Source organism: Staurois parvus, unplaced genomic scaffold (assembly GCF_062004578.1).
Source record: "Staurois parvus isolate SC_StPar_1 unplaced genomic scaffold, SC_StPar_1.0 ptg000708l, whole genome shotgun sequence".
Lineage (NCBI taxonomy): Eukaryota > Metazoa > Chordata > Amphibia > Anura > Ranidae > Staurois > Staurois parvus.
The window spans coordinates 12,870,683-12,894,331 of record NW_028318504.1 but is presented as its reverse complement, the minus strand read 5'-3'; the positions used below and the strand labels follow the sequence as shown (position 1 = coordinate 12,894,331).

The 23,649-nt window shown below is 42.5% G+C and overlaps 1 protein-coding gene across 1 annotated transcript in view; it reads left to right on the top strand.

Moving 5' to 3' along the window:
• Positions 1-23,649, top strand: part of ATRN (attractin) — a gene marked incomplete at its 5' end in the record, with an annotated part of 270,653 nt that overhangs the window by 65,855 nt on the left and 181,149 nt on the right. The window contains 6 exons of the mRNA XM_089653376.1: positions 4,104-4,228; positions 14,240-14,378; positions 18,386-18,561; positions 19,630-19,849; positions 20,270-20,455; positions 23,230-23,466. Of these exons, the coding sequence (XP_089509502.1) occupies positions 4,104-4,228; positions 14,240-14,378; positions 18,386-18,561; positions 19,630-19,849; positions 20,270-20,455; positions 23,230-23,466 (1,083 nt within the window). The remainder of the gene's footprint in view (positions 1-4,103; positions 4,229-14,239; positions 14,379-18,385; positions 18,562-19,629; positions 19,850-20,269; positions 20,456-23,229; positions 23,467-23,649) is intronic.

Sequence of the window (23,649 nt, the reverse complement as noted above, 5' to 3'; positions counted from 1 at the left end):
TCTTCGAAGCATATTCAGCCTTTTCATTTTTATGCCCATTGTTTGGTGTGCTGCTTTCATTCATACTTTTTACCAGTCTCAGACATCTAAAAGTTACAAAGCTTCTGCACTTCCTAGTAGCGTGGAAGCTCGCCCTCTTGCATGATAATGTTGGCCAATGAGGCAATCAATAGCCTAGGCTTTAAGAAGAAGGGTGGTGGTAATGCCATGACTATTCCATGACAGCCTAGGCTTGTTGAATGAGGCTACTTGTCATAAAACCCAGTAGACTGGTGACTTTTATGATTTATTTATTTCAGGTACTTATATAGCGCCGTCAGTTTACGCAGTGCTTTGCCTATATATTGTACGTTCACATCAGTCCCTAACCCTCAAGGGGCATACAATCTAAGGTCCCTAACTCACATTCATATACTAGGGCCAATTTAGACAGGATCCAATTAACCTCCCAGCATGTCTTTGGAGTGTGGGAGGAAACCAGAGTACCCGGAGGAAACCCACGCAGGCACAGAGAGAACATGCAAACTCCAGGCAGGAGGTGCTGTGGCTGGGATTTGAACCAACAACCCAAGTACTGCCAGGTGGAAGTGCTAACCATTTATTAGAATAGGTGTGCTGTGAGGGACAAAATGTAGTTAAAGTGGAACTATAGGCAAAACTTTTTTTTCTTTTCCCATTTTGGATAGAGCAAGGGAGGATTATAACCCTGTTAGATCTTTTTTGTTCAGGTGACCAGAACTAGTGTCTCCATTGGCAGATTTTTCATTTATTTCTTTTCTGGAAACAACCCAAAATTTGGGGTTTTCTTTTACCTTCAGTTTCAATGAATAATGGTAAACGGAAGTAAAGATATGGAGAATCTCCCTAACGGCGGCACAGACAGCAGTAAAAACTGACAGCGGTTCTAATCCATCTGCACTCCATCCACAATGTAAAAAAAGTTTTGCCTTTAGTTATACTTTAAAGATTGTACAAAAATATGATGGTTTTTATTTTTTCTTTTGCTGGGCTATTTATTTTAAATGTAGTTCCCATTTAATGTGTATTTCAAGCTAAAAGCTTAATTTTATTATTTTGTAGCTTACCAGACCTTGGATGAGGTGGCTTCATTAGTGTTTTTTGGGGGGATTTTTTTCCCTTGTTTTTACCTCGTGATCCTACTAGAAACACACTTCCTTTCCTTTATCCAGGATGCTTTCCTGATTTGGAATACAAATACAATTTCCTCTTCATCTCCAATACATATAGTTTACCAGAGATAATTTGAAAGGCAAATAACATTCTTTGAGATTTCAGGTCAGCTCACAGGAGATACTTGCCTAAAATGGTCTTTGGCCTGGAAAAAAAAAAACCAAGTGTAGCCACCACACCACCCAAGGACGGGTATGCTGCAATATAATATTTTTTTTGTTCTTGGACTTAGATATCTTGGTGAATTTTTTTTAAGGGTTTAATGGGTTTTAAATGGCTCCTGAATTAAGGAAGCTACTTTAAACTATCCTGGTCCTGTTTTTGCACCAAAACAAAAAAGCTTGTTGGGTCATTCTTTTCATATGGGTCACAGGAATGCACTTGCTTTTGCCCAGAATCAGCTGACAGCAGGCTAAAGTCCGCAGTCGGCTGACATCACAGAGCTGCTCCAGGCAATATGACCCACATCCTAACAGGCAGCTGGCTCAGCCTGTCGGTGCGCCTCTGAGAGCCTGAGACAGCCACTTCCGCTCCTCTCCATAGCCTGGCGCTCTATCAAGCACTGGAGGGGCAAAGCAGTGACTGACCGTCACTGCTTTCTGCTCAGAGCGGACCTGAGAACTGAGCGATCAGCAGTCATGTGATCTCTCAGTTCTCTGACTTATAGCTGGCGGGGGGCAGCTGCAGCATTTGAGCATAGATGAGTATGTATAATTTTTTTTCTCTTCTCTCACTTCTCCTTTAAAGTGGTTCTAAAGGCTCAAGGTGTTTTTACCTTCGTGCATTCTATGCATGAAGGTGAAACACCTTCTGTGTGCATCACCCCCCCCCCCCCGCCCCCATAATACTTACCTAAGCCTTCTCTCGATTCAGCAATATGCACTGGAGTCTCTGTTATCCCGGGACTCCCTCTTCTCATTGGCTGAGACAGAAGCGGGAGCTATTGGCTCCCATTGCTGTCAATCACAGCCAGTGAGAAGAGAGAGGGGGCAGGGCTGAGCCATGGCTCCATGTGTCAATGGACATGTGGAGCAGTGGCTGCCCCCATAGCAAGCTGCTTGCTGTGGGGGCACCCGACAGGAAGGGAGACAAAAGGAAAGCCTGCGGGGGACCCGAGAAGAGGTGGATCCGGACTGCTCTGTGCAAAACCACTGCACACAGCAGGTAAGTATACACGTTTGTTATTTTTTTCTTTAAAAAAAATAAGCCTTTAGAATCACTTTAACTATACTGGGTATAGCCCCTAAAAAAACAAAAAAAAAAAACAAAAAAAAAAACACCCTATACATTAAGAAATTTTTTTTTTTTTGTTTAAACATCTTTCACCTAAACAGATAATTATTGAAACTACTCTTTATTGTCAACACTAAAGCCATTGCTTTATAGCTGCACTTAACACCTGCAGCAGCATTGCTCACCAGCCCTAAAGAAGGTAGCTGCATGGCTGTTCTGCTGACCTACTGGCTTTAGCACTTTGAGTCTCCGACCAATAATATGTGGATCTCGACGGCTGTAGAGGTCAGAAATATTTGTTGACTTTTTTACTGGATCAGTGACCCAGATATTTAATCAAGCGGTTCATATTGCTGCCATGCAATCAGCATATTCAGAGAGAAGTCAGGCTCCATGTGCGTCCATGGCAGGTTTCCTTTAAGGCTACATTCACACTGAGTTGAGCGTTTTCAGGCATTTTTTTAAATCTTTCTTTTCAGGAGTTTTTGAGCTTTTTTTTTAGCGGATTTGTAAATAGTATAGGGATTTTTTCAGGTGTTTTTTATTTAGGCATTTTTGCTGTGGCCTGCAGAAACCTGTGTAGATGTGTCCAAGCTACATACAACAGGAAAACCAGAATCAAGCATGTGGCTGCGGTACTCAGAAGTTCTTTACCTTTCTTCTTAATTTTGGGAACAAAGTAGCTGTTCCACTGGGACAGCAAGTTTCGTACTACTCCCTCCCAGGCTCTAGTGGTTTTTTGCCTGGCTCTTAAAATGAGGATCCCTGGGATCATAGATGCATCGGTGGCCATGGATGAGAAAGATGAATGTCTCAGCTTCCAGAAGCAGACTCTCCTCCATTTTCATCACACGATGTGCATTTATAAGGTGTGGAATGATGCTAGAAAAGGGGAGGTGAGTTACTGTTTGAGCTGAAAACACTTGAAAAAACACTTGAAAAATGCTAGTTTTTTGCTTTTCAGGTGTTTTCCTTTCAAGTCTGTTGGAACAAAAGCACTTAATGCTGCCTGAATAGTTGCACTTGTACTTTTTTGAGCGACAGGCGTTTTCTTACGGTTGACAAAAAGCTCAAATGTGAACAGGAGCCATTGAAAAAAATGGGATTTTCCTTGTTGAACGTTTCTGAGCGTTGAGCTTCGATCTGAATAACGCTCAGGTGTGAACGGGCCTCAAACTACACAAGTCTGCTTTAACCACCCCATCCTTGCTCTGTTTACACATTCACTCTATGGTCCAACAATTCTAAATTACAATAATAACATTAGTATAGGAACCACAGTTAAATGTGAACAGTCAATTCCTGGTAGCCTCTTTTTCTTTGTTTTGGCTGGTTTTCATTCATTGTAGATAAAAATTGAATTTTGAATATGGCCTAAAAATCCCAACGCCCCTGTGGAGCCATATTCTCTTTCAGAACATTTTCTTTGGATGTGTTTGCAGACAAGAGGGGAAAATTTCTTCTCTAATTGCCTCCACAGTAAGACTTGTCAGGGAGGAAGGCAGTGCGGACTTGTTGGGGATAGGGCACCTCTGGCAGAAGAATTGACATGTAGAGTTGAAGATGCCACACAAGTTTGTGTGGTGGAGACACTTTGCTTAGCTCTGAGACAGAATGCAATACATTTGTGATTGTCTAATTTTTGTAATCTTTATTTCCTTTTCTATTTCTTCCTTCAGATCCTGACAGTGATAGCAAGTGTGATCAGTATACGGACTGCTTTAGCTGCACAGCGAATACTAATGGCTGCCGATGGTGTAATGACCAGTGTATTACACTTAATAACAACTGCACAGCCAGTCAGGTCAGTCACTATATTTCTGTATTACAGCATTGACTTGATACATGCCAAAAAAAGGCATATAAAGAACACCAAAGAATAAGCGCACTTATTCTTTTCCACCCCTCTCCCCAGCACTTTGAGTGTATGATATCTACAAAATGCTATAAAAGTGTATAACAAAAATTGAAAATTTCAGCGCTGAAAAACATTCTCCTATGCTACAATAAAACATACACATTACTAAAATATCGATCAAAACGCACCAATTAAAATCGTGCAATACAGTAATAAAGTATATGTAAACCTTCACCAAGTAAAACCACTTCCCGCAGGCCAAAAAACCTATATGTTGTTTTTCAGCAGGTGAACTTTAACGCTGAGGGCCCGCATATATGTGGCCCTAGGTAAGCACACTACTGTGCTGAGTGTGTGTTCCCTGCGTGCATCCTGCACAGTAGCCAGCAGATATTTGTAAGCTCTCGTTGCATATTTTCAATCAGGAGCTTTCCAATCATGTCACCACTGCAATTGGCATCATTCACATGATTGGCATTCACATTCCCGCCTCCTAGCATTTAGAACCTCCTAAAGGGCTGAGAGGCAATGGTGGGAAGGGGTTAAAATAGAAATGAGAGGCAAAACATTTGTGTGTACATATAAAATACATTAATACCTTTTATATACCCCTTTTATATAAGCGAACACATACACTCTATTCTTTGCTGCATAAGAGCTGGGAGAGGAGAAACAGCAGCACCCTGAACTTCCCAGTGAATGGCTGTCAAGGGGGGGAAAAGGGGTGTTAGGACAAGTCTGATCATTGGAGGAGAGCAGTCCGAGTTCCAGCACAGCTCTCCTACCTAGTGTGGTCAGTTTTTCATAGGAAAGCAGAGGGACTGGCAGGAACACCAGGAATTTCACACAAAGGAAGCAATACAAAGAGAACATGATACTTTTAAATACAAGTACATGGTACAGCAGGCACATATCAGGAATATGAAAGGTTGGGTTTAAAAATTCTTTTTTTAAACGCAAGATTATGCAATCCATGACTTTCTTCCTGTTAATTTCCAATCCGTGAAAACGTTCTCAGAACTCCTTGTGATCCTCTATTATATTGAGAAGAAAAAAAGAAAAAAAGTTTCCCAACCAGCTAGGGAAAGCGTTCAATGTTTTTTTTTTTTCCTTGTTCATTGACTTTTCTTGTCCTTCAGGTTATACTGCTACATAAAGGAGGATTGGACACTTTCAAACAAGAAAACTAGACAAGGCTAGCATATCATGTCTTATTACCAACATGTCTCAGCAGCATGTACCAGCAATTCTTTACTATTATTCCTAGGAGGATGGGACATCTTTTCTTAAGATTGTGTGAAAAACTAATTTTTTTAGTTTTTACTTTTTTTAAGACCACATTGGTGCTGGAGCTCTGTCTCTTTTACACTTGTCCTAACTCTGGCTTCTTAAACCTATCTCTTTCTGAGCCTGTTGGACTGGTTCCTCCAGGAATAGAGTGGAAGTGACCTTTGGGCACTTAGTTCTATATGGGGCACTTTTAGGACCCCGTTCTAATAAAATTTAACTGCAGAGTGCTTTCCAGGTCCAAAACTGCTGGCTGTGCCTCTGAAGGTTCACTTAGTGATTTGGCCAGCCGAGGTGAGCACTTAGAGATAACTCATTCACGTAGATGGCTGGGCATTATCATTCCCTGTTCCCACAGGTTTTATGTGAATGCTGTGGGATGGAGTGCTGACGTGATACACTAGGTCAAGTGTTGCATGCGCACCACGCTTTCTTTTTGTTGAACGGTGTTGAGGAATCATCTCCCCGCTGCTTCGGCTTGAATAGAGCCGTGTAGAACTTCATCTTCATTTGGTTCCTGCTGTCCACCTACAGTAACGTTGGTCATCTATGACCATCTGACTCTCACCTGCTACTAGCTGGCAGTGTACCTGAGGCCTTGCCTTTCTGGCATGCAGTTGCAACATGTGTGATTCTAGATACTGTAGGGATAGACAATGCTGTACTGTGTGCTCCCTTGTCCGTTTCTGCTAATGCCTCTAGGATTGTTTGCAGCACATTTACTGACCGTGAAGGTGTCTGCAGCCTTTTTTTAAAATATTTTCCCCTGCTCTTAAGCTGGCTGTAGATGGATTCAAATTTGGCCGGTTCAGCAGGGAACAGCTGAATTTCGATCCATGCTTGGTCACTCCTGCTTGACAAAAGTCAATCTAATGACCAACTTCTGTCAATTGGGCTTGTTGGAAATTTTTTCTCTATCAGTGGCACAGGTCAATGATCAGCAGTCGCTTATCAATATACTCTGACAGCAGAGGAGGCTTGCTGTCAGAATACAATGGCATAGTGGGGAGGGTTTCTCTATCCCCTTGGCTTGTGTGGATAGAGGAATCTGCTCGTTTAAAAAATATGGTCATGCAAGAATTTGAGCCAAGTCACCCAGTTGTATGACTCCTTGCAGAGACCACAAGCGTGCTCCCGCACCACCGTGAGCCTAAAGGATCAGCTTGTTTCTTCTATCAGTGCTGTCTCTAGCTTTGAGTTATTTAAAACTTTTAAGGCAGCAAATACTTTCCTGCTGCACATGCTTTTACAGCTGTTTCTCTATTGCGCAAGTGCGGTAGAAAGGATCCTGTTCTGGGCAGGAATTCACGTTCCAGCCTTGCCAGCCATGTACTTTCCAGATGTAGGCAATTGGCAGGCAGACTTCTTCAGCCGGCAGCCCTTTAACTTGGTGGAGTGGTCCCTGCACTTGGTGTAGTTCCAGGACCTATGTTGCAAGTAGGGCATGTCGGATGTGGTTCTGTTGACCTCTGGGTTCAACATACAACTGGACAGGTTTGCTTACAGGTACATGGATCCTCTAGGGCAGGGGTCTTCAAACATTTCAAAGAAAGGGTCAGTTTACTATCCTTCTGACTTCGGGAGGGGGGGATGGGGAGATGGATTTTGCCAGGTGGGGGTAGAAAATGTCCTGGGTTCAGCATCAGTGAGAATAAATATGGCCTCAGGGTTGGTGGTCAGTAGGAGGAGGAATAGTACCCCATCATTGGTATCTGTGGAAGAAATAGTGCCACATTGTTGTGCCCCAAGGACTGAGTAAATGCTATCAAAGGGCTGCAGTTTTGGAGACTCCTGCTCTAGGGGAAGCAGTGGATGTTCTGTTTGCTCTGTGGGATCCATATGCCCTGATCTTTGCATTTCCTGCTCTGAAACTTTTGTCTTCTTCTCAGGTTCAAGTTGGAGGGCATTCCAGTGATCCCCATTTCTCTGGACTGCCCAAACGAATATAGTATGTTAATCTGGTAGGACATCGGGAACATGCGATGTAGGCCTTCCCAGATTGTTGGCATCCTCTGTCCCAAGAACCGATTTACCATCCCACTTTCTGGTTGCTTACTTTAATAAAATGTCTGTTGATGCTCAAGTTCTGCAAAACAGGGCCTTCTCTCTGAGTTTTGACTCCTATGATGCTCAAAGCTAGGAAGCCTAATTCCTACAAGCTCTATCATCAGACATGATTTGTTTGAGTCTTAGTGTTTTAACCCAGGAGTGTTTCCGTGTTGTGAATCCTCTTCTTACTGCATTTGGATCTTGACCAGTATTGGGCTTTCAGCACAATCATAGGTCTGGTTTCTGCCCTTTCTATCCTGTTTTACAGACTATTGTCCTCTTTCTGCTTGATTAAGACCTTTTTGCAGGGGGACTTGTATAGATCTTCCTGTTCATTCCCCAATTATTCACTGGAACCTGAACCTTGTTCTCTATGCACTTCACAAACCTTCATTTGAGCCCAATGGAAACATTTCTTGCTTTGGTCTGACCCATAAGGTGGTTTTCCTTGTACCATCAGCTATATGATACAAGTGTCTGAGGTGGTGGCCTTATCATGCAAAGAACACTTTTGTGGTTTTGCTTAGGGTTAAGAGTGTGTTAAGGCCCAGGACTTCCTTTCTGTCTATACCAGCAATGGGCAAACTATGGCCCGGCGGACCTTTTAATCCGGCCCGCGGAGCGTGATGTGAGGCTGTCAGGATGTGTGTAGGCGGGGCAGCGTGACGAACGTGAGGGGAGCTAGGCTCCTCTCACAGTCCGCCCTGAAGACCGGAATGGCGCAGGAACACGGCGAGAGGAACGCGCGGAGCAAAGGTAAGTAAATTGACACAGGGGGGACTTACTATATGGGGGATGAATTACTATATGGGGGATGAATTACTATATGGGGGATGAATTACTATATGGGGGATGAATTACTATATGGGGGATGAATTACTATATGGGGGATGAATTACTATATGGGGGATGAATTACTATAGGGGGGATGAATTACTATAGGGGGGATGAATTACTATAGGGGGGATGAATTACTAGGGGGGATGAATTACTATATGGGGGATGAATTACTATGGGGGAAGAATTACTATATGGGGGAAGAATTACTATATGGGGGATGAATTACTATGGGGGATGAATTACTATGGGGGATTAATTACTATGCTTACTATGGGGGAATTTTACTATACTTACTATGGATGACGCATACACATCATTCATCTACTCTTGGTCCGGCCCCCGGGTCCAATATATGAACCCATTGCGGCCCTCAAGTCAAAAAGTTTGCCCACCCCTGGTCTATACCTTAACCAGTACATTGTGCTGTCTCTTTGCATGTCTGTTGTTTACCAAAAGGAAATTTAAATACATTGTCTGGATATGGTTTGGGCTGTGCAAGTCTTGCTGTCAACCACTGTTTTTCAGAAAGACCAATTGCCTTTTTGTCATCCTGGATTGACCCTGCAAAATTACATTGGCTTCCTGTTTTACCATCTCTGGGTGGCTTAGACAGACCCTCGTTCAACTTTATGGTGTCAGGAATCGGGTTCCACCCTGTCAAGGCGCATTCCTCTAGATCTGCAAATGTTTTCTTGGCATCAAGCATCTGTTTGATTTGCAAGGCTGCCACCTCATCTTCTGTTCACATATTTTGACTGCTGGTTGTTTCTGCCTCATATAATATCAGCTTTGGGAATAGGGTCCTTCGGGTAGTTCTTTGTGTAGAGACAGTCTCAAATCTTCTTTTGTTTCCCTGGGCCTATTGTCCGTTTGCGGGTTTTGCCCATCCTTCAATTGGACTGCTTTTGGATTTCCTGAAAGTTTAACTTCCTGTGCCCCTCAATGGGCAGGAAAGAAAATAGAAATTTTTTTACTCGTAAACTCCTTTCCTTGGAGTCAGTTGATGGACACAGATGCCGCTCTTTTGATCAGTGTTTGTTTGCTAGATGGCAGACCGCAATATAACCCAAAAGTTAGAGTCTGCCAGTGATGCTCAATGGACATTAAGAAAAGGATGTTAAGGTAGATGCAGGAACCCTATTATGCTTTCTATTACGGAAAGAATAAAGCTCTTAATTAGACAATGTAGCTCAAATCCTCCTCAGCTCCCTATAGTTGTAACATGGGCAATAAACCTTTCAGCACGGGTCAACAGAACAGCTCAAAGAAGATAAATCACATTGGCACAGCAGTAATTCTTTTTTTTCAGCAAACACAAGAATCAAGCCATTTACACAGTGTGAGTGCTCCATAGCACAAGTGATATGGGGAACCTTTTAGTGGGCTTTGACAAAGCCTTGATTGACGAAACGTGTTTGGCCGAGCTACTGCATGTACCACAGGATGATCCTGGAGTGTGAGAAGACTGGCGTTTTGAGAAGTAAGGAAGGCAAGTGTTTAACACTGTCTATTCAGCTTGATATTGCTAGTGCTGTGAAGCATTCCCGCTGTGTAAGTGGATTGATTCATGTGTTTGTTGAATAAATGAGTTACTCTATGTGGAGGTGATTTGTCTTCGCTCGAGCTGTTCCACTGACCCATGCTGAAAGCTTTATTGTCTGAATGACGGTAAACAGGAGCTGAGAGGGATAAGAGCTACATTGCCTAATTAAGAGCTATATCCTTTCATAATAGAGAGGACATAACTAAGGTGAGAGTCTTCTCCATCTGGTTGCCATACTTTTGTTCAAGGGACCATTTTCTGAAGAAAATTTCACTTATTGTTAACAAATGGTATGAAAAGTCATGGATTGATATTAATGCATAGGTACAATGGTCAAGATTGGACAGGTATACATTTGCTATACCTGTGGCACTGCTGTGGAGATAAATAATTGCTGTAGTAGTCTCCTCTAACTGCAGGGATTGCCACAGTCTTCCAGGCTCCGGGCTGAGTGGCTGCCGTGCTGCATAGTAATCCGAGGGTGTCCCTTACTCAGCACAGGTGCCATTTACAGAACACCTTATATTTTTCCTCAATGAATGCCTAGTGTTCTCTGATTGGACCAGATGGAGAGCTTGGAGCAGTGATGCCACACTCTCTACTTGGTCTAATCAAAGAACGGTTTGCATTCATGGAGAAAAATGAAGGGCGTTCTGTGTTTGGCACCCATACAGCAAAAGAGACACCCTGTTAATATGCAGCAGCATCTGCAAGAAAGAGAACTATAATGGCAACTACTACAGTGATTATCCACTTCCACATCTGGTTCCACAGGTATGGTTTTCTGCATAGCTGCATTCTTCCAAGCTGGATTAATGTGGTTCCAATGGCTCAAGGTTTTTTACCTTCATGCATTCTATGCATGAAGGTAAAAAACCTTCTGTGTATAGTGGCCCACCCAGCCCCCCCTAACACTTACCTAAGCCCTATCCTGATCTAGCGATGTCCACGACAAGCTTGGTTCTCCATGGACTCTCACTCCTGAATGGCTGAGGAGCCTTTGGCTCCCGCTGCTGTCAGTCACTACCAGTGAGCCAATCAGGAGAGGGAGGGGCTGGGCCGAGCTGTGGCTCTCTGTGTGAATGGACACGCAGAACCACAGCTTGGAGCATGCCTGCTCGGATGCTCCCATAGCAAGCTTCTTGTTGTGGGGGCACCCGACAGGAGGGAGGAGCCTGGAGCGCTGACAGGGGACCCGAGAAGAGGATCGGGGCTGCTCTCTTCGCAAAACTACTGCATACAGCAGGTAGGTATGACATGTATGTTGTTTAAAAAAAAAAAAAAACAAGACTTTAGCATCACTACCACCGAAAGAAACCTCTATTTGTGGGAAAAAAATTACATTAATTTATGTACAGCGTTGCATGACACAAAATAGGGTTGAAATAAAATGTACTTCAGATTTTGTAAGTTTTGTTATTGAAGATGTAGAACATTTTCTGTTGTGAACATCCTTTTTTTAGCCTGAATTTTTTTTCTTTTTTTTTAATTTCCTTTTTTTCCATGCTTTATATTATAACATTGTAGTATTCTTTAACCAATTCCAGTCCAGACACTTTTACCCCCTTCCTGTCCAGGCCAATTTTCAGCTCTCAGCGCTGTCACACTTTGAATGACAATTGCGCAGTCATGCAACACTGTACCCATATTAATTTTTTTAGCATTTTTTTTTAGATAAAGCTCTATTTTGATGGTATTTATTCACAACGGAGATTTAAATTTTTTTTGCTATATAAATGAAAGTCCAAAAATTTAGAAAAAAAGTGTTTTTCTTCTAAAATTTTGCAAATAAATAATATTTCATCATAAATCTTGGCCAAAATTTATTCAGTTATCTTTTTAGTGTAAAAAAAAAATTAACCCAAATTAGTTTATAACCAAAACATAATTTTTAAACTTTTTTTTTTACAAATTTTTTTATTTTTTTATATTATTATTTGTTTTTTTCTACATACTGTCACCCTAGCAGTACAGTGTCACCATGGTGGGGGATGATGAAGATTTTTTTTTTTTTTTTTTACACTGATTGCTTTTACACCCATAAAGGCTGTAAAAGTAATCATTTCTCCTTCTCTCTGGCTGCATTCTTGCAGCCATTGAGAACTGTGTGAGCTGTGATTGGTCACAGCTTGTCACATGGTACAAGGCTGTTGTGAATAGCCTTGTACCATGTGACCTCTGTGATCATTCAGAGTTCACATGTAGTGAGCAATGATGTCAGAAGTGATATCTTGCTTACTACTCTGCATGTGATCACTGATTGGCCAATCAGTGATCACATGAACAGGACCTTGTACAGAGGTCCTGTATGACGATCGGTGTTCCACTGTGTCCGGAGCACACAGCGGGCACCGGATTGCGGTGCTGCGCGCTCCCAGGGAGCGTGCACAGTCCATAATGGCGGGTGCTGTTTATGAACAGCAACCCGACCCTGGAGTGCCACCGTCCTGCCGTTTATAAACAGTGGCCGGACAGCAAGTGGTTAACATGCTTCAGGTTTTGATTATGTTTAAATACACTGCTCCAAAAAAAAATTCAAGGAACACTTTTAAAACACATCAGATCACAATGGGGAAAAATCTCCTGCTGGATATCTATACTGATATGGACAGGTAATGTGTTAGGAACGTAAGGATGCCACATCATTTGATGGAAATGAAAATGATCGACCTACAGAGGACTGAATTCAAAGACACCCCGAAAATCAAAGTGAAAAAATGATGTAGCAGGCGAGTCCATTTTACCGAATTTCATTCCAGCAACTCAAAATGGTCCTCAGTAGTTTGTATGACCCCCACGTGCTTGTATGTATGCCTGACAACATCGGGGGAGGCTCCTAATGAGACAACTAATGGTGTCCTGGGGGATTTCCTCCCAGATCTGGACCAGGGCATCACTGAGCTCCTGGACAGTCTGAGGTGCTACCTGGCGGCGTCAGATGGACTGAAATATATCTCAGAGGTGTTCTATTGGATTTAGGTCCCTCCATGGATATGCCTCCCCAGACCATCACTGACCCACCACCAAAACGGTCATGCTGAACGATGTTACAGGCAGCATAATGTTCTCCGCAACTTCTCCAGACCCTTTCACGTCTGTCACATGTGCTCAGGGTGAACCTGCTCTCATCTGTGAACAGCACAGGGCGCCAGTGGTGGACCTGCCAATTCTGGTGTTCAATGGCAAATGCAAATTGTGCTTTATGGTGCCAGGCAGGGAGCACAGGGCCCACTAGAGGACATCGGGCCCTCAGGCCACCCTCATGAAGTCTGTTTCTGATTGTTTGGTCAGAGACATTCATACCAGTGGCCTGCTGGAGGTCATTTTGTAGGGCTCTGGCAGTGCTCATCCCGTTTCTCCTTGCACAAAAGAGCAGATACCAGTCCTGCTGATGGGTTAAGGACTTTCTATGGCCCTGTCTGGCTCTCCTAGAGTAACTGCCTCTCTCCTGGAATCTCCTCCATGCTCTTGAGACTGTGCTGGGAGACAAAGCAAACCTTCTGGCAATGGCATGTATTAATGCGTCATCCTGGAGGCGTTGGACTGCCTGTGCGACCTTTGTAGGGTCCAGGTATCACCTCATGGTACCAGTAGTGACACTGACCCTAGCCAAATGCAAAACTAGTGAAAAACAGTCAGAAAAGATGAGTAGGGAAAAAATGTCAGTGGCCTCCACTTGAAAAACCATTCCTGTTTTGGGGATTGTCTCATTGTTGCCCATATAGTGCACCTGTTGTTAATGTCATTAACACCAAAGCAGCTGAAACTGATTAACAACCCCCTCTGCTACTTAACTGACCAGATCAATATCCCAGGAGTTTAATTGACTTGAAGCTATACTCTGATTAACAAGTCTTCCTTTATTTTTTCTGAGCCGTGTAGTATCCTTCATATCAATCAAATGAATTTAGCAGCTCTTTACAATGGTGCTTTACTCAATTTAGAAAACATTGCAGCTTGTTTTTAAAGTCTGAGCTCATCAGAAGTAAGCAGAAGTGTTGATATAGCTACAGGTGTTGGGATTACTTTTTTCACGGCAGATGATCCTGTGTTGCACTTTGCTTGCTGTGGTAACACTTATCTCTTCTGGGTTGTATGTTTTTGCCCAAATTAACTTAATTTGTTAGTAAGCGAGAGGTTGACAGTGATTATTCATATGATGTCTTGTATCTGTGTCTTATATGTGTCATCCTTGGGATTTCTGTACAGTCTAGTAATGGATATCTTCTGTTGGACAGGGGGCAATTACAATATATGAACAGTGCCCAAAAAGCAACTACGGCTTCTATTGTACCAAGAAGACCAGCTGTAAGAGCTGCGCCATGGACCAAAACTGCCAGTGGGAACCACGCAATCAGGAGTGCATTGGGCTGCCAGGTAGTATATCACAGGTTTTTTTGTTTTTTTGCTAAGTAGCTATGTCTAGCCTCTTAACTTTCAAATATTTGCGGGTTTCTTACAAAACAGGCTTTTCAGAACCATCACTTCCGCTATAGCTGTTGACACTGTGGAGCAATTTATCCTAAAAGTTTGCAGCAGATTTTCATTTTCTCTCCATTCTTCTCCCCATCCCAGCAGTGACCCTCTTCCTTTGTTTGCCTAGATAGGGCTAAGTTATGATAAAGGAAATCTGTAATTAGAGAAATATGAGGACTTCCGTGCCTGATCGAAAAACAAAAATGTAGGTGTCTGCCTTTCTCATTAGATACAGTGGGGATCGAAAGTTTGGGCACCCCAGCTAAAAATTTGTATTAATGTGCATAAAGAAGCCAAGGAAAGATGGAAAAATCTCCAAAAGGCATCAAATTACAGATTAGACATTCTTATAATATGTCAACAAAACTTAGATTTTATTTCCATCATTTACACTTTCAAAATAACAGAAAACAAAAAAATGGCATCTGCAAAAGTTTGGGCACCCTGCAGAGTTAATATCTTGTACTGCCCCCTTTGGCAAGTATCACAGCTTGTAAACGCCTTTTGTAGCCAGCCTTTTGTAGTCTTTCAATTCTTGTTTGAGGTATCTTTGCCCATTCTTCCTTACAAAAGTCTTCTAGTTCTTTGAGATTTCTGGGCTGTCTGTCACGCACTGCTCTTTTAAGGTCTATCCATAGATTTTCAATTATGTTAAGGTCAGGAGATTGTGAAGGCCATGGCAAAACCTTCAGTTTACGCCTCTTGATGTAATCCCCTGTGGATTTCGAGGTGTGTTTAGGATCATTATCCATTTGTAGAAGCCATCCTCTCTTTAACTTCAGCTTTTTCACAGATGGCATCAAGTTACCATCCAAAATTTGGTGAAATTTTATTGAATCCATTTTTCCTTCTACTCGTGAGATGTTCCCTGTGCCACTGGCTGCAACACAACCCCAAAGCATGATTGATCCAACCCCATGCCTAACAGTTGGACAGAGGTTCTTTTCATTAAATTCTGTGCCCCTTCTTCTTCAAACGTACCTTTGCTCATTCTGGCCAAAATGCATCAGGCTTGTCTATATGTTCATTTGCAAAGTTCAAACGATGATTTTTGTGGTGAGGACGTAGAAGAGGTTTTCTTCTGATGACTCTTCCATGAAGACCATATTTGTACAAGTATCTCTTTATAGTGGAATAGTGTACCACAACTCCAGTGTCTGCCAGATCTTTCTGGAGGGATCGTGATGTCAAACGTGGGTTTTGAATTGTTTTTCTCACAATCCTGCGAGCTGTTCTGTCTGATATTTTTCTTGGTCTTCCAGATCTTGCTTTAACTTCCACTGTTCCTGATGACTGCCATTTCTTAATTACATTCCGAACAGAGGATATTGACATCTGAAAACGCTTTGCTATCTTCTTATAGCCTTCTCCAGCTTTGTGAGCGTCAACTATTTTCAGTTTCAGTTTTCTAGACAACTGCTTAGAAGAACCCATGGTGCTGATTGTTGGGGCAAGGTCAGATGAGTCTGGGCATTTAAAACCTTTGAAATTGACATAACCTGGTCTTCCCAGACGATGATTGAGAACAATCCACCACACTGGCAGGTCTCAGCTTGGCAAAGGGGGCAGTGCATGCTATAAATTCTGCAGGGTGCCCAAACTTTTGCAGACGCCATTTTTTTGTTTTCTGTTATTTTGAAAGTGTAAATGATGGAAATAAAATCTAACTTTTGTTGACATATTATAAGAATGTCTAATCTGTAATTTGAAGCCTTTTGGAGATTTTTCCATCTTTCCTTGGCTTCTTTATGCACATTAATACAAATTTTTAGCTGGGGTGCCCAAACTTTCGATCCCCACTGTATGTGCTTGTTGGCAATATTTGGTTGTACAGTAGTACTCTCTCCAGCACTAATGCTGGAAAGGTCACTTGAAAGTTGAAATTTGCATGCTCCCTTAGCCCCTCTATAAATGCTTTATATTCTTGACAGTCTGAAATGTATAGTCGGAGAACGTATGCAATAGAGAGACCACTTGCCATGGGCTTTTGGTTTTTCTCCAGACTTGAGCACACCTTGCTATTCGTTCTGTCACCATATACTTAGTGTTTTGGGAACTCTAGATGCTGAACATGCATTTTTTGCAGGCAACAAATTCCCAGTTCCTCCTTGATCTTTTAGAAATAAATCACATACTGCTCTCAACCAAGCTGCAGTTTGCAGAGAGTGCTACCTGCTGAAAATGTCGACTGGGAAGGTAGATTTCTCTGCTGGTGAAGTGTATTGAGCCTGACTACCTCTAAAGCAGGGTATGTACACAGGGTTTTTTTTTTTTTTTTTTGTTCAATGTAGAAAAAAAACTCAGATTCCTGCATCCATGCAAGCAAGGTGGATGCAGGGATCTCCCCCGCTGCTCTGTTTTCTGACAACAGGGACTCCCGCCTTCCCCCCTCATCAGAATACTCATCAGTGATGCAGCAGCTGATCAAATGCTGGACCGTTCAACAGAAGCTGGTCTAATAAACATCTATTTTTTGAACAGACAGGGCTACACGTACCGAAATTGGACTGGTTCCTGCTGGACTAGCCAAATCTCGATACGTGTATACCCAGCTTAATCCATTTTTGGTCTTTCTTGTGATTGCCCGCTTTGTCTGCCTATGTGAAGCACCTCAGGCCTTCTAAGCTGCAAAGTGAGTTGGCAGAGGTGTGCGCTCTGCGTGTCCTGCTTATTGATTGGCACAAAGTCATGGCAGTTAGTATAGGAGTTCTGGTTTTATTCACAGTTCTAGAAACCATCTGCCCACAGGAGAACGCCAGAATTATGTCTACACAATTAGCTGCAAGGTCGGCTGGGACTAGTATTTCCATATACTGCAAGAGCAGTTTGTGATAAACGCTCACAAATTGGCATTGTTTAAATTTCAGGGCTGCTGCTGTATTCCATCATTCCATCCCAAATTATTATGTAAAGCGCTGTGCAACCTGTTGGCGCTATATAAATCTTGTATTATAATAATATTAGAGGTTAATTATCTATTACACTGCGCTTCTTGCACAGTTTTCTATGACTACCCTCTACCGTTTTTTTCTCACGTTAGGCCTTAAAGTGATACTAAAGGTTCAGTTTTAAAAAAAAAAAAAAAATTACAAACATGTCTATACTTACCTGCTTTGTGCAGTAGTTTTGTACAGAGCAGTCCGGATCCTCCTCTTCTTGAGTGCCCTACTGACGCTCCCCCTTCCTGTCGGGTGCCCCGATAGCAAGCTACTTGCTATGGGGGCACCTGAGCATGCGTGCTCCTGAGTCACTGCCCCAAGTGTCCATTCAAATGTACAATCCAAACACACACGTTCCTGCGTTAAAAATGGCTGTGTGTGTATAAGTGGGTGCTGCAGTGACCGTCGGCTGGAACCGAACAACATCAGCAAGTTACATAGTTACAGCAAGGCAATGTTTCGGAGTCTCGCAGGACCCCTTCATCAGGCATGTGACATGTCACATGCCTGATGAAGGGGTCCTGTGAGACTCCGAAATGTTGCCTTGCTGTAACTATGTGATCGTTTATTAAAACCTTTGGACCCATATTGGTGATCCTCGGTGTGCTGGTGACATTTTTTCCAAGTGTCCATTCACACACGGAGACGTGGCTCGGCCCCACCCCCTTTTATTTTTTCATTGACTGTGATTGACAGCAGCATGAGCCAATGGCTCCCACTGCTGACTCAGCCATTGAAGAGGCAGAGTATTAGGAGGGCTGGAAGGACTGTTGCACAGAGAAGGTTTTTTACCTTCATGCCTAGAATGAGCCTTTACAACTGCTGTAATAGTATCCTTCAGAGGTAAGACTGTACTATTATAACGGTTTTAAGGAGGAGGTTTTACAATTTCATACTTCAGTTTGAACAACTGCAACTTATTGCTTTTTTTTTTAATCATCTGCAAATTTTTTGATTTGTGACTTTTAGAAAACATTTGTGGAGCAAACTGGCACCTTGTGGAAAGTTCTTGTTTGAAAATTGCCATCACTAAGGAAAACTACGACAACTCCAAACTGGCCTGCCGCAATCAGAATGCTGCACTGGCCTCTCTCACCACACAGAAGAAAGTGGAGTTTGTGGTGAAACAGCTGCAGAACATGCAGGTAATTATTATTATAATATAACTTTAATAGACCGCACTGCCAAGTGTTACAGTATCTTGAATGTATTGACTGCATGCACCTGCAAATTAGTTTCTTCATGCGAGAGGAAGGTATGAAGATGACAGGAGGTTTTTAGTGAATAAATGTGAGGTCTAAATAAGAGTGTAGAACTCAATCTCCATTGTGAAATGGAGAAGAGAACAGCAACTCAGAATCTCTCATACCATAAATTCTGATCTCAATGGTCTCGGTGGCTTCAAAACCCTAACTGCTCTGTCAAGTGACTTATGTAATAGCATAATAATATACTACAGACAATTCACCCGACTAGTGCCTCCCTTCCTCCCTCACCCCCTCCTCCCTCCCTCCACTGGTTATCACACTTCCAACCTTAGAAGGTCCATAAAGAATTGAGTATACCTCTCATGGATCCATGGTCGTGCTTTATCGTCCCCAGCCAAATGGTGGGGACTTGTCTTTTTCTTTTTCGAATATGTGTTTATTTTCCTGCTGACACAGTTCTTATCTTCCTTGCGGCTTGTGATAACATGTTTGTTGAAAATATCTTAATAAAAATATTTAAATATAAATAAGAGTGTAATATCTCTAAGCTTGGAGCTTTGGGCTGTAGGGCTATGAAGGGGACGTCTACAGTAGTTCGTATATTGGGGAGGAGAGTGGAAGGAGATGGCAGAAATCTGGCTTTATCTGCCAGATTTACAATTCTTTTTAGTTGGTCTTGTAGTTCACAAATCTCTGCCTCGCCGATTCACAAAAATCTTCCCATGGCCCAGGCTCTACAATCCCCTTCCTGTCCAATTGATCATGAACCAGCATCATATGCTCTGTTCAGACAGCTAACCGAGGAGGTTGTATAACTGAAACCCTTGTTAGCTGTGCAGTTTGGCAGAGACATGTGAATCGCAAAACCCGATGAACATTCGTAAAGCATATTATTTACCAGTTTTTCACAGAACGGTTAAAATATGAACCTGTGTTTTCTCTTTTACATAAAACTATTTTGCTTTTACATGTGTGTTTCCAAAGATATCTCCATTTTTGTTGCAGCCAAAGACTGAGCTCACACCCTGGGTTGGACTCAGGAAGATCAATGTGTCCTACTGGTGCTGGGAGGACATGTCACCTTTTACCAACACCACACTCCAGTGGCAGGCTGGGGAGCCCAGTGATGCTGGCTTTTGTGCTTACCTGGCTGAACCATCAGCCACAGGTCTGAAAGCAGCGACCTGTATCCACCCAATCAATGGCAGTGTCTGTGAAAGACCAGGTGAGAGCAGAGGGGAAAGTGGTTAATAATGAAGAGTAACAGATTGATCCCTCCTTGGTCCTAGTTTTTAAATAAATGGCTTTAAGCAAATCCTTTCCTTTTGGGCCCATTTTCCTGATACGTTGTGATAACATGCAATAAGACAGTCTGGAATATCTGCTAAAATGGCCTCTGTCCATTTCCAGAAAAGCAGAGTAAGCAGTTGCTTATTTGGTTGCTGTGGTTTACTGAATCCTTTTTCTGTTTCATATTTGCTTTGACTTGCTCTGTAGTTTTGGATTCTGTACTGAGTTTCCTGTTTTTGTATATATTATGGGAGAGGGATATACAGTAAATCGTGTTATTTTGTATGAAGCATCAACTTTGCCAGTGTTAATGTTTTTTGACTGATGCAATCTGTCCAACTATTCTGACCTGCAGCTAATCACAGCGCCAAGCAATGCCGGACTCCTTGTGCCTCCAGGTCGCAGTGTTCAGAGTGTACCAGTGCCAGCTCTGAGTGCATGTGGTGCAGTAATATGAAGCAATGTGTGGACTCCAATGCTTATGTTGCCTCTTTCCCCTTTGGACAGTGTATGGAATGGTACACAATGAGCAACTGTCCACGTACGTATATATGTTCTATATCCTCTCTCTGGTGCAACACAAAATGTTAGCAGACTTTAGCTGATTGAAGAAAATGCCTTCTCCCTCTCTCTCTCCTATGCATGTGACTGAGATGGCCATAAATATGTATGATTGGAGGATAAAAAGATTAAGGCCTCATTCGCACCATACGCACTGAAAATTTGATGGAAACTGACATGCAGATTTCAGTGTTGTGGTGTGAACAGGGCACATAGAGAACAATTGATTTTATTGTGTCCTTGCAGAACGCGTGCAGAAAACTGACATCTCTGTACCATGATGTAAATGAGCCTTAAAGGATAAGTTCATCTGTGGATTTTGTTAACACCCGTATTTAGGGCGTAATGTATTCCAGTACCTGCTGCACTCACCCCTTCCCCTGTGACAGCAGTTGCGGGGTTCAATTCCTCTACAGCTCTGCTGACACAGGCTTCTCATTCATTCACAGGGAACTGTGAATGAATAAACTACAAGTCCCATCTTCCACCACAGAAGATGGACTTGGACTTGTAGTTTCAATGGACTGCAGCAATGAGAATGGAAGGCATGAAGGAATTATCTGCAGGAGTCTGATATTGCACCCGCAATCCACTGATTGCGGATGCAATGCTTTGCAGACTACTGTAGGAAAAAAATAAATTCACTTTTTTTTTTACATTGATGTTTTTTCCTGAAAGGTGAGCGTGGCCTTTAAAGAGACTCTGTTTACTTGCTCTATTAGGTCAGGGCAACAATAAAGACCACATTATACTCATCATTCCTGCACTTTCCGGTACTTTCTGTCGCTGCTACCAGAGGGAATGACCTCTCTCCTGCCTTCTTGTGATCGTACTCAGGTCTAGCAATTGGCTGCTAGGCCTGAGCACTGCATCATGAGATCAGGTCACGTTCTATCCCATAACTGGAAGCACCAAATAATTTACAGTAGAGTAATTTACTGTAGAGGCCACAGAAGAAGGGGGGGGGGAGTGCTACAAAAGTGAGTGGTCTGGGCTGAGCTTAACACAAACACTGTAGCATTCCCCTAACTTGGCACAATTAAAATGTCTCTTTAAAGATGGCCACACATGTTACACAATCTCTGAACGTATTCATTGGTTTATCTAATGCAAGGACCTACCTAAACAATCCGATAGTCAACCAGGAAGGCCCACACATTAAATGGCTTAAAGTAAGGGTACACTCAGACTTTTGGACTGGTCTGTTTGTGTACCGTGAGTGCTCCGAGTCTCCCCCTGGACCACTTGGAACAGGTGGTCCTGGGCACGATTCACTTGTCATCTGGTATGGTTTGCTTCAGTGTAAGTGCAAACTGTGCACAGTTTTCTATAGAGAATTGTGTAGTGAAACAGGGATTTTAGGTCTAGTTAGCAGGAGAGAGTGTGCCCAGGAACACTTCCTTACAAACTAGGGTGAGTGCAAACTGGTAGGGGGAGAATCGAACTTGGGAACAGTTCCGTTGTCCTGACCCGAGTGTGAGTACACCCTAAATATAGATGATATTGTACAGTCAGATTACAACAGGTTTCATCAACTTTACTGCTTTATGTATACAAAGGTACATAGGTACAAAGGCTTATAGATCGCTAATCCTTTTTGGGCGAATGGAAGAAATACAGTTGGGTCCTTATATATTTGGACATAGGCACAATTTTAGTTTTTTTTTCAGGTATTTACCAAGCGATATTCAAACTATAGTTATAGAATGGATATGGGCTGAAAGTGCGCACTTTCTGGTTTAATTTGAGGATATGTACATCCAAATTGGAGGAAGGGTTTAGATTGTAATCTGAGTGGCCAGCAGTTTTGTAGTATAAGAGCATATCTGATTGGATGTAAATTGAATTAAAGTGTTACTAAACCCACAACAGTAAATCAGTCTGCTTATGCAGGAAAGTAAATATCTCCTGATAGAACAGAGGTTTGGAGTCACTCTGCACATGCTCAGTTTGATGTGTATTGCTATAGAGGTTTTTTTTTTTTCTTGGGAGAGTGCATGTGATCAGCACAGGGCCAATCAGCACTGTCCAGACAGAGAGTCAGGGGTCCTGTATCCTCCTAGCGGATAATGAAAACTCCTCCTACAAGCTTTAACCAGTGCTCTGCTGGACACTGATAGAAGTCACAACTGCTGATGAGAAAATGTTTTTAGCAGTTTATTTTTACTAAAATAATTGCATTTCCATGTGTACTGTGGGAGACCAGATATAGTGCATGCAGAGCCCTGAGTTTAGTAACACTTTAATTACGTAGGTGGGATCTTATACTATATAGTGGTTGTTTAATTTAAAAGGCATTATTGGTGATTGGGGTTGCAAATGACATTTTAACCTCTATCACCATATTCCCTCCCTCTTCAGCTTTATGCACTAGCAATGCTGGGTGTTCTGTGCACAGTATGGAAATGCAAACCACTACATGACACTTCAACATATACTAAACCTTCATCACCTGAAGATCTGAGTACCATGTTCACCTCCCTTCCAACGCCTTGTGTTTACTGTCACACTACAAGTAATCTTTGTGTTTCAGCACATGGACAGTCATAAAAGTTGAGCACTTGCCCAGTTGAAGAGTAAAGTGCATTTGCCAGCAGCAGCCAATTAGAATAAATATTTATTGACTTAAGTAAAATTATACTTGGTGGGTTGTTATGCAGATTAATTATAAAAGAGTCTGGAATACAAAATGCTGTGTTTCTCCACTACTACACAGTTTCCTCAAATGACTTTTTTTTTCTTCTCCACCCACAGCAGAGAACTGTTCCGGGTATCGGACATGTGTGCAGTGTCTGGAGCAACCTGGCTGTGGCTGGTGTACGGACCCCAGTAATACGGGCAAAGGACAGTGTATGGAGGCCTCGTACCGCGGACCAATGAAACTGCCTACTGGCTCAACAACTGCTAAGCCCAGCTACTCTGAGCCAGTCCTGGATGTCAGCATGTGTCCTGCAGAGAACCATTACAACTGGTCTTTTATCATGTGTCCAGGTATCTAAACAAAACTATATGAACGGCCAGAATACCACATGACTGAATTTCCTATGAAATGATCAGTCCCCTAAAACTGCTATTTTTGTAAGGTGCAGGAGAGTTAAGCCACTTGTCATTTTCTTATCTTTCATGGATTGTTTTGTGAGATTTCTTTGCTGAGCTCTTGGATATGCCCTTTTT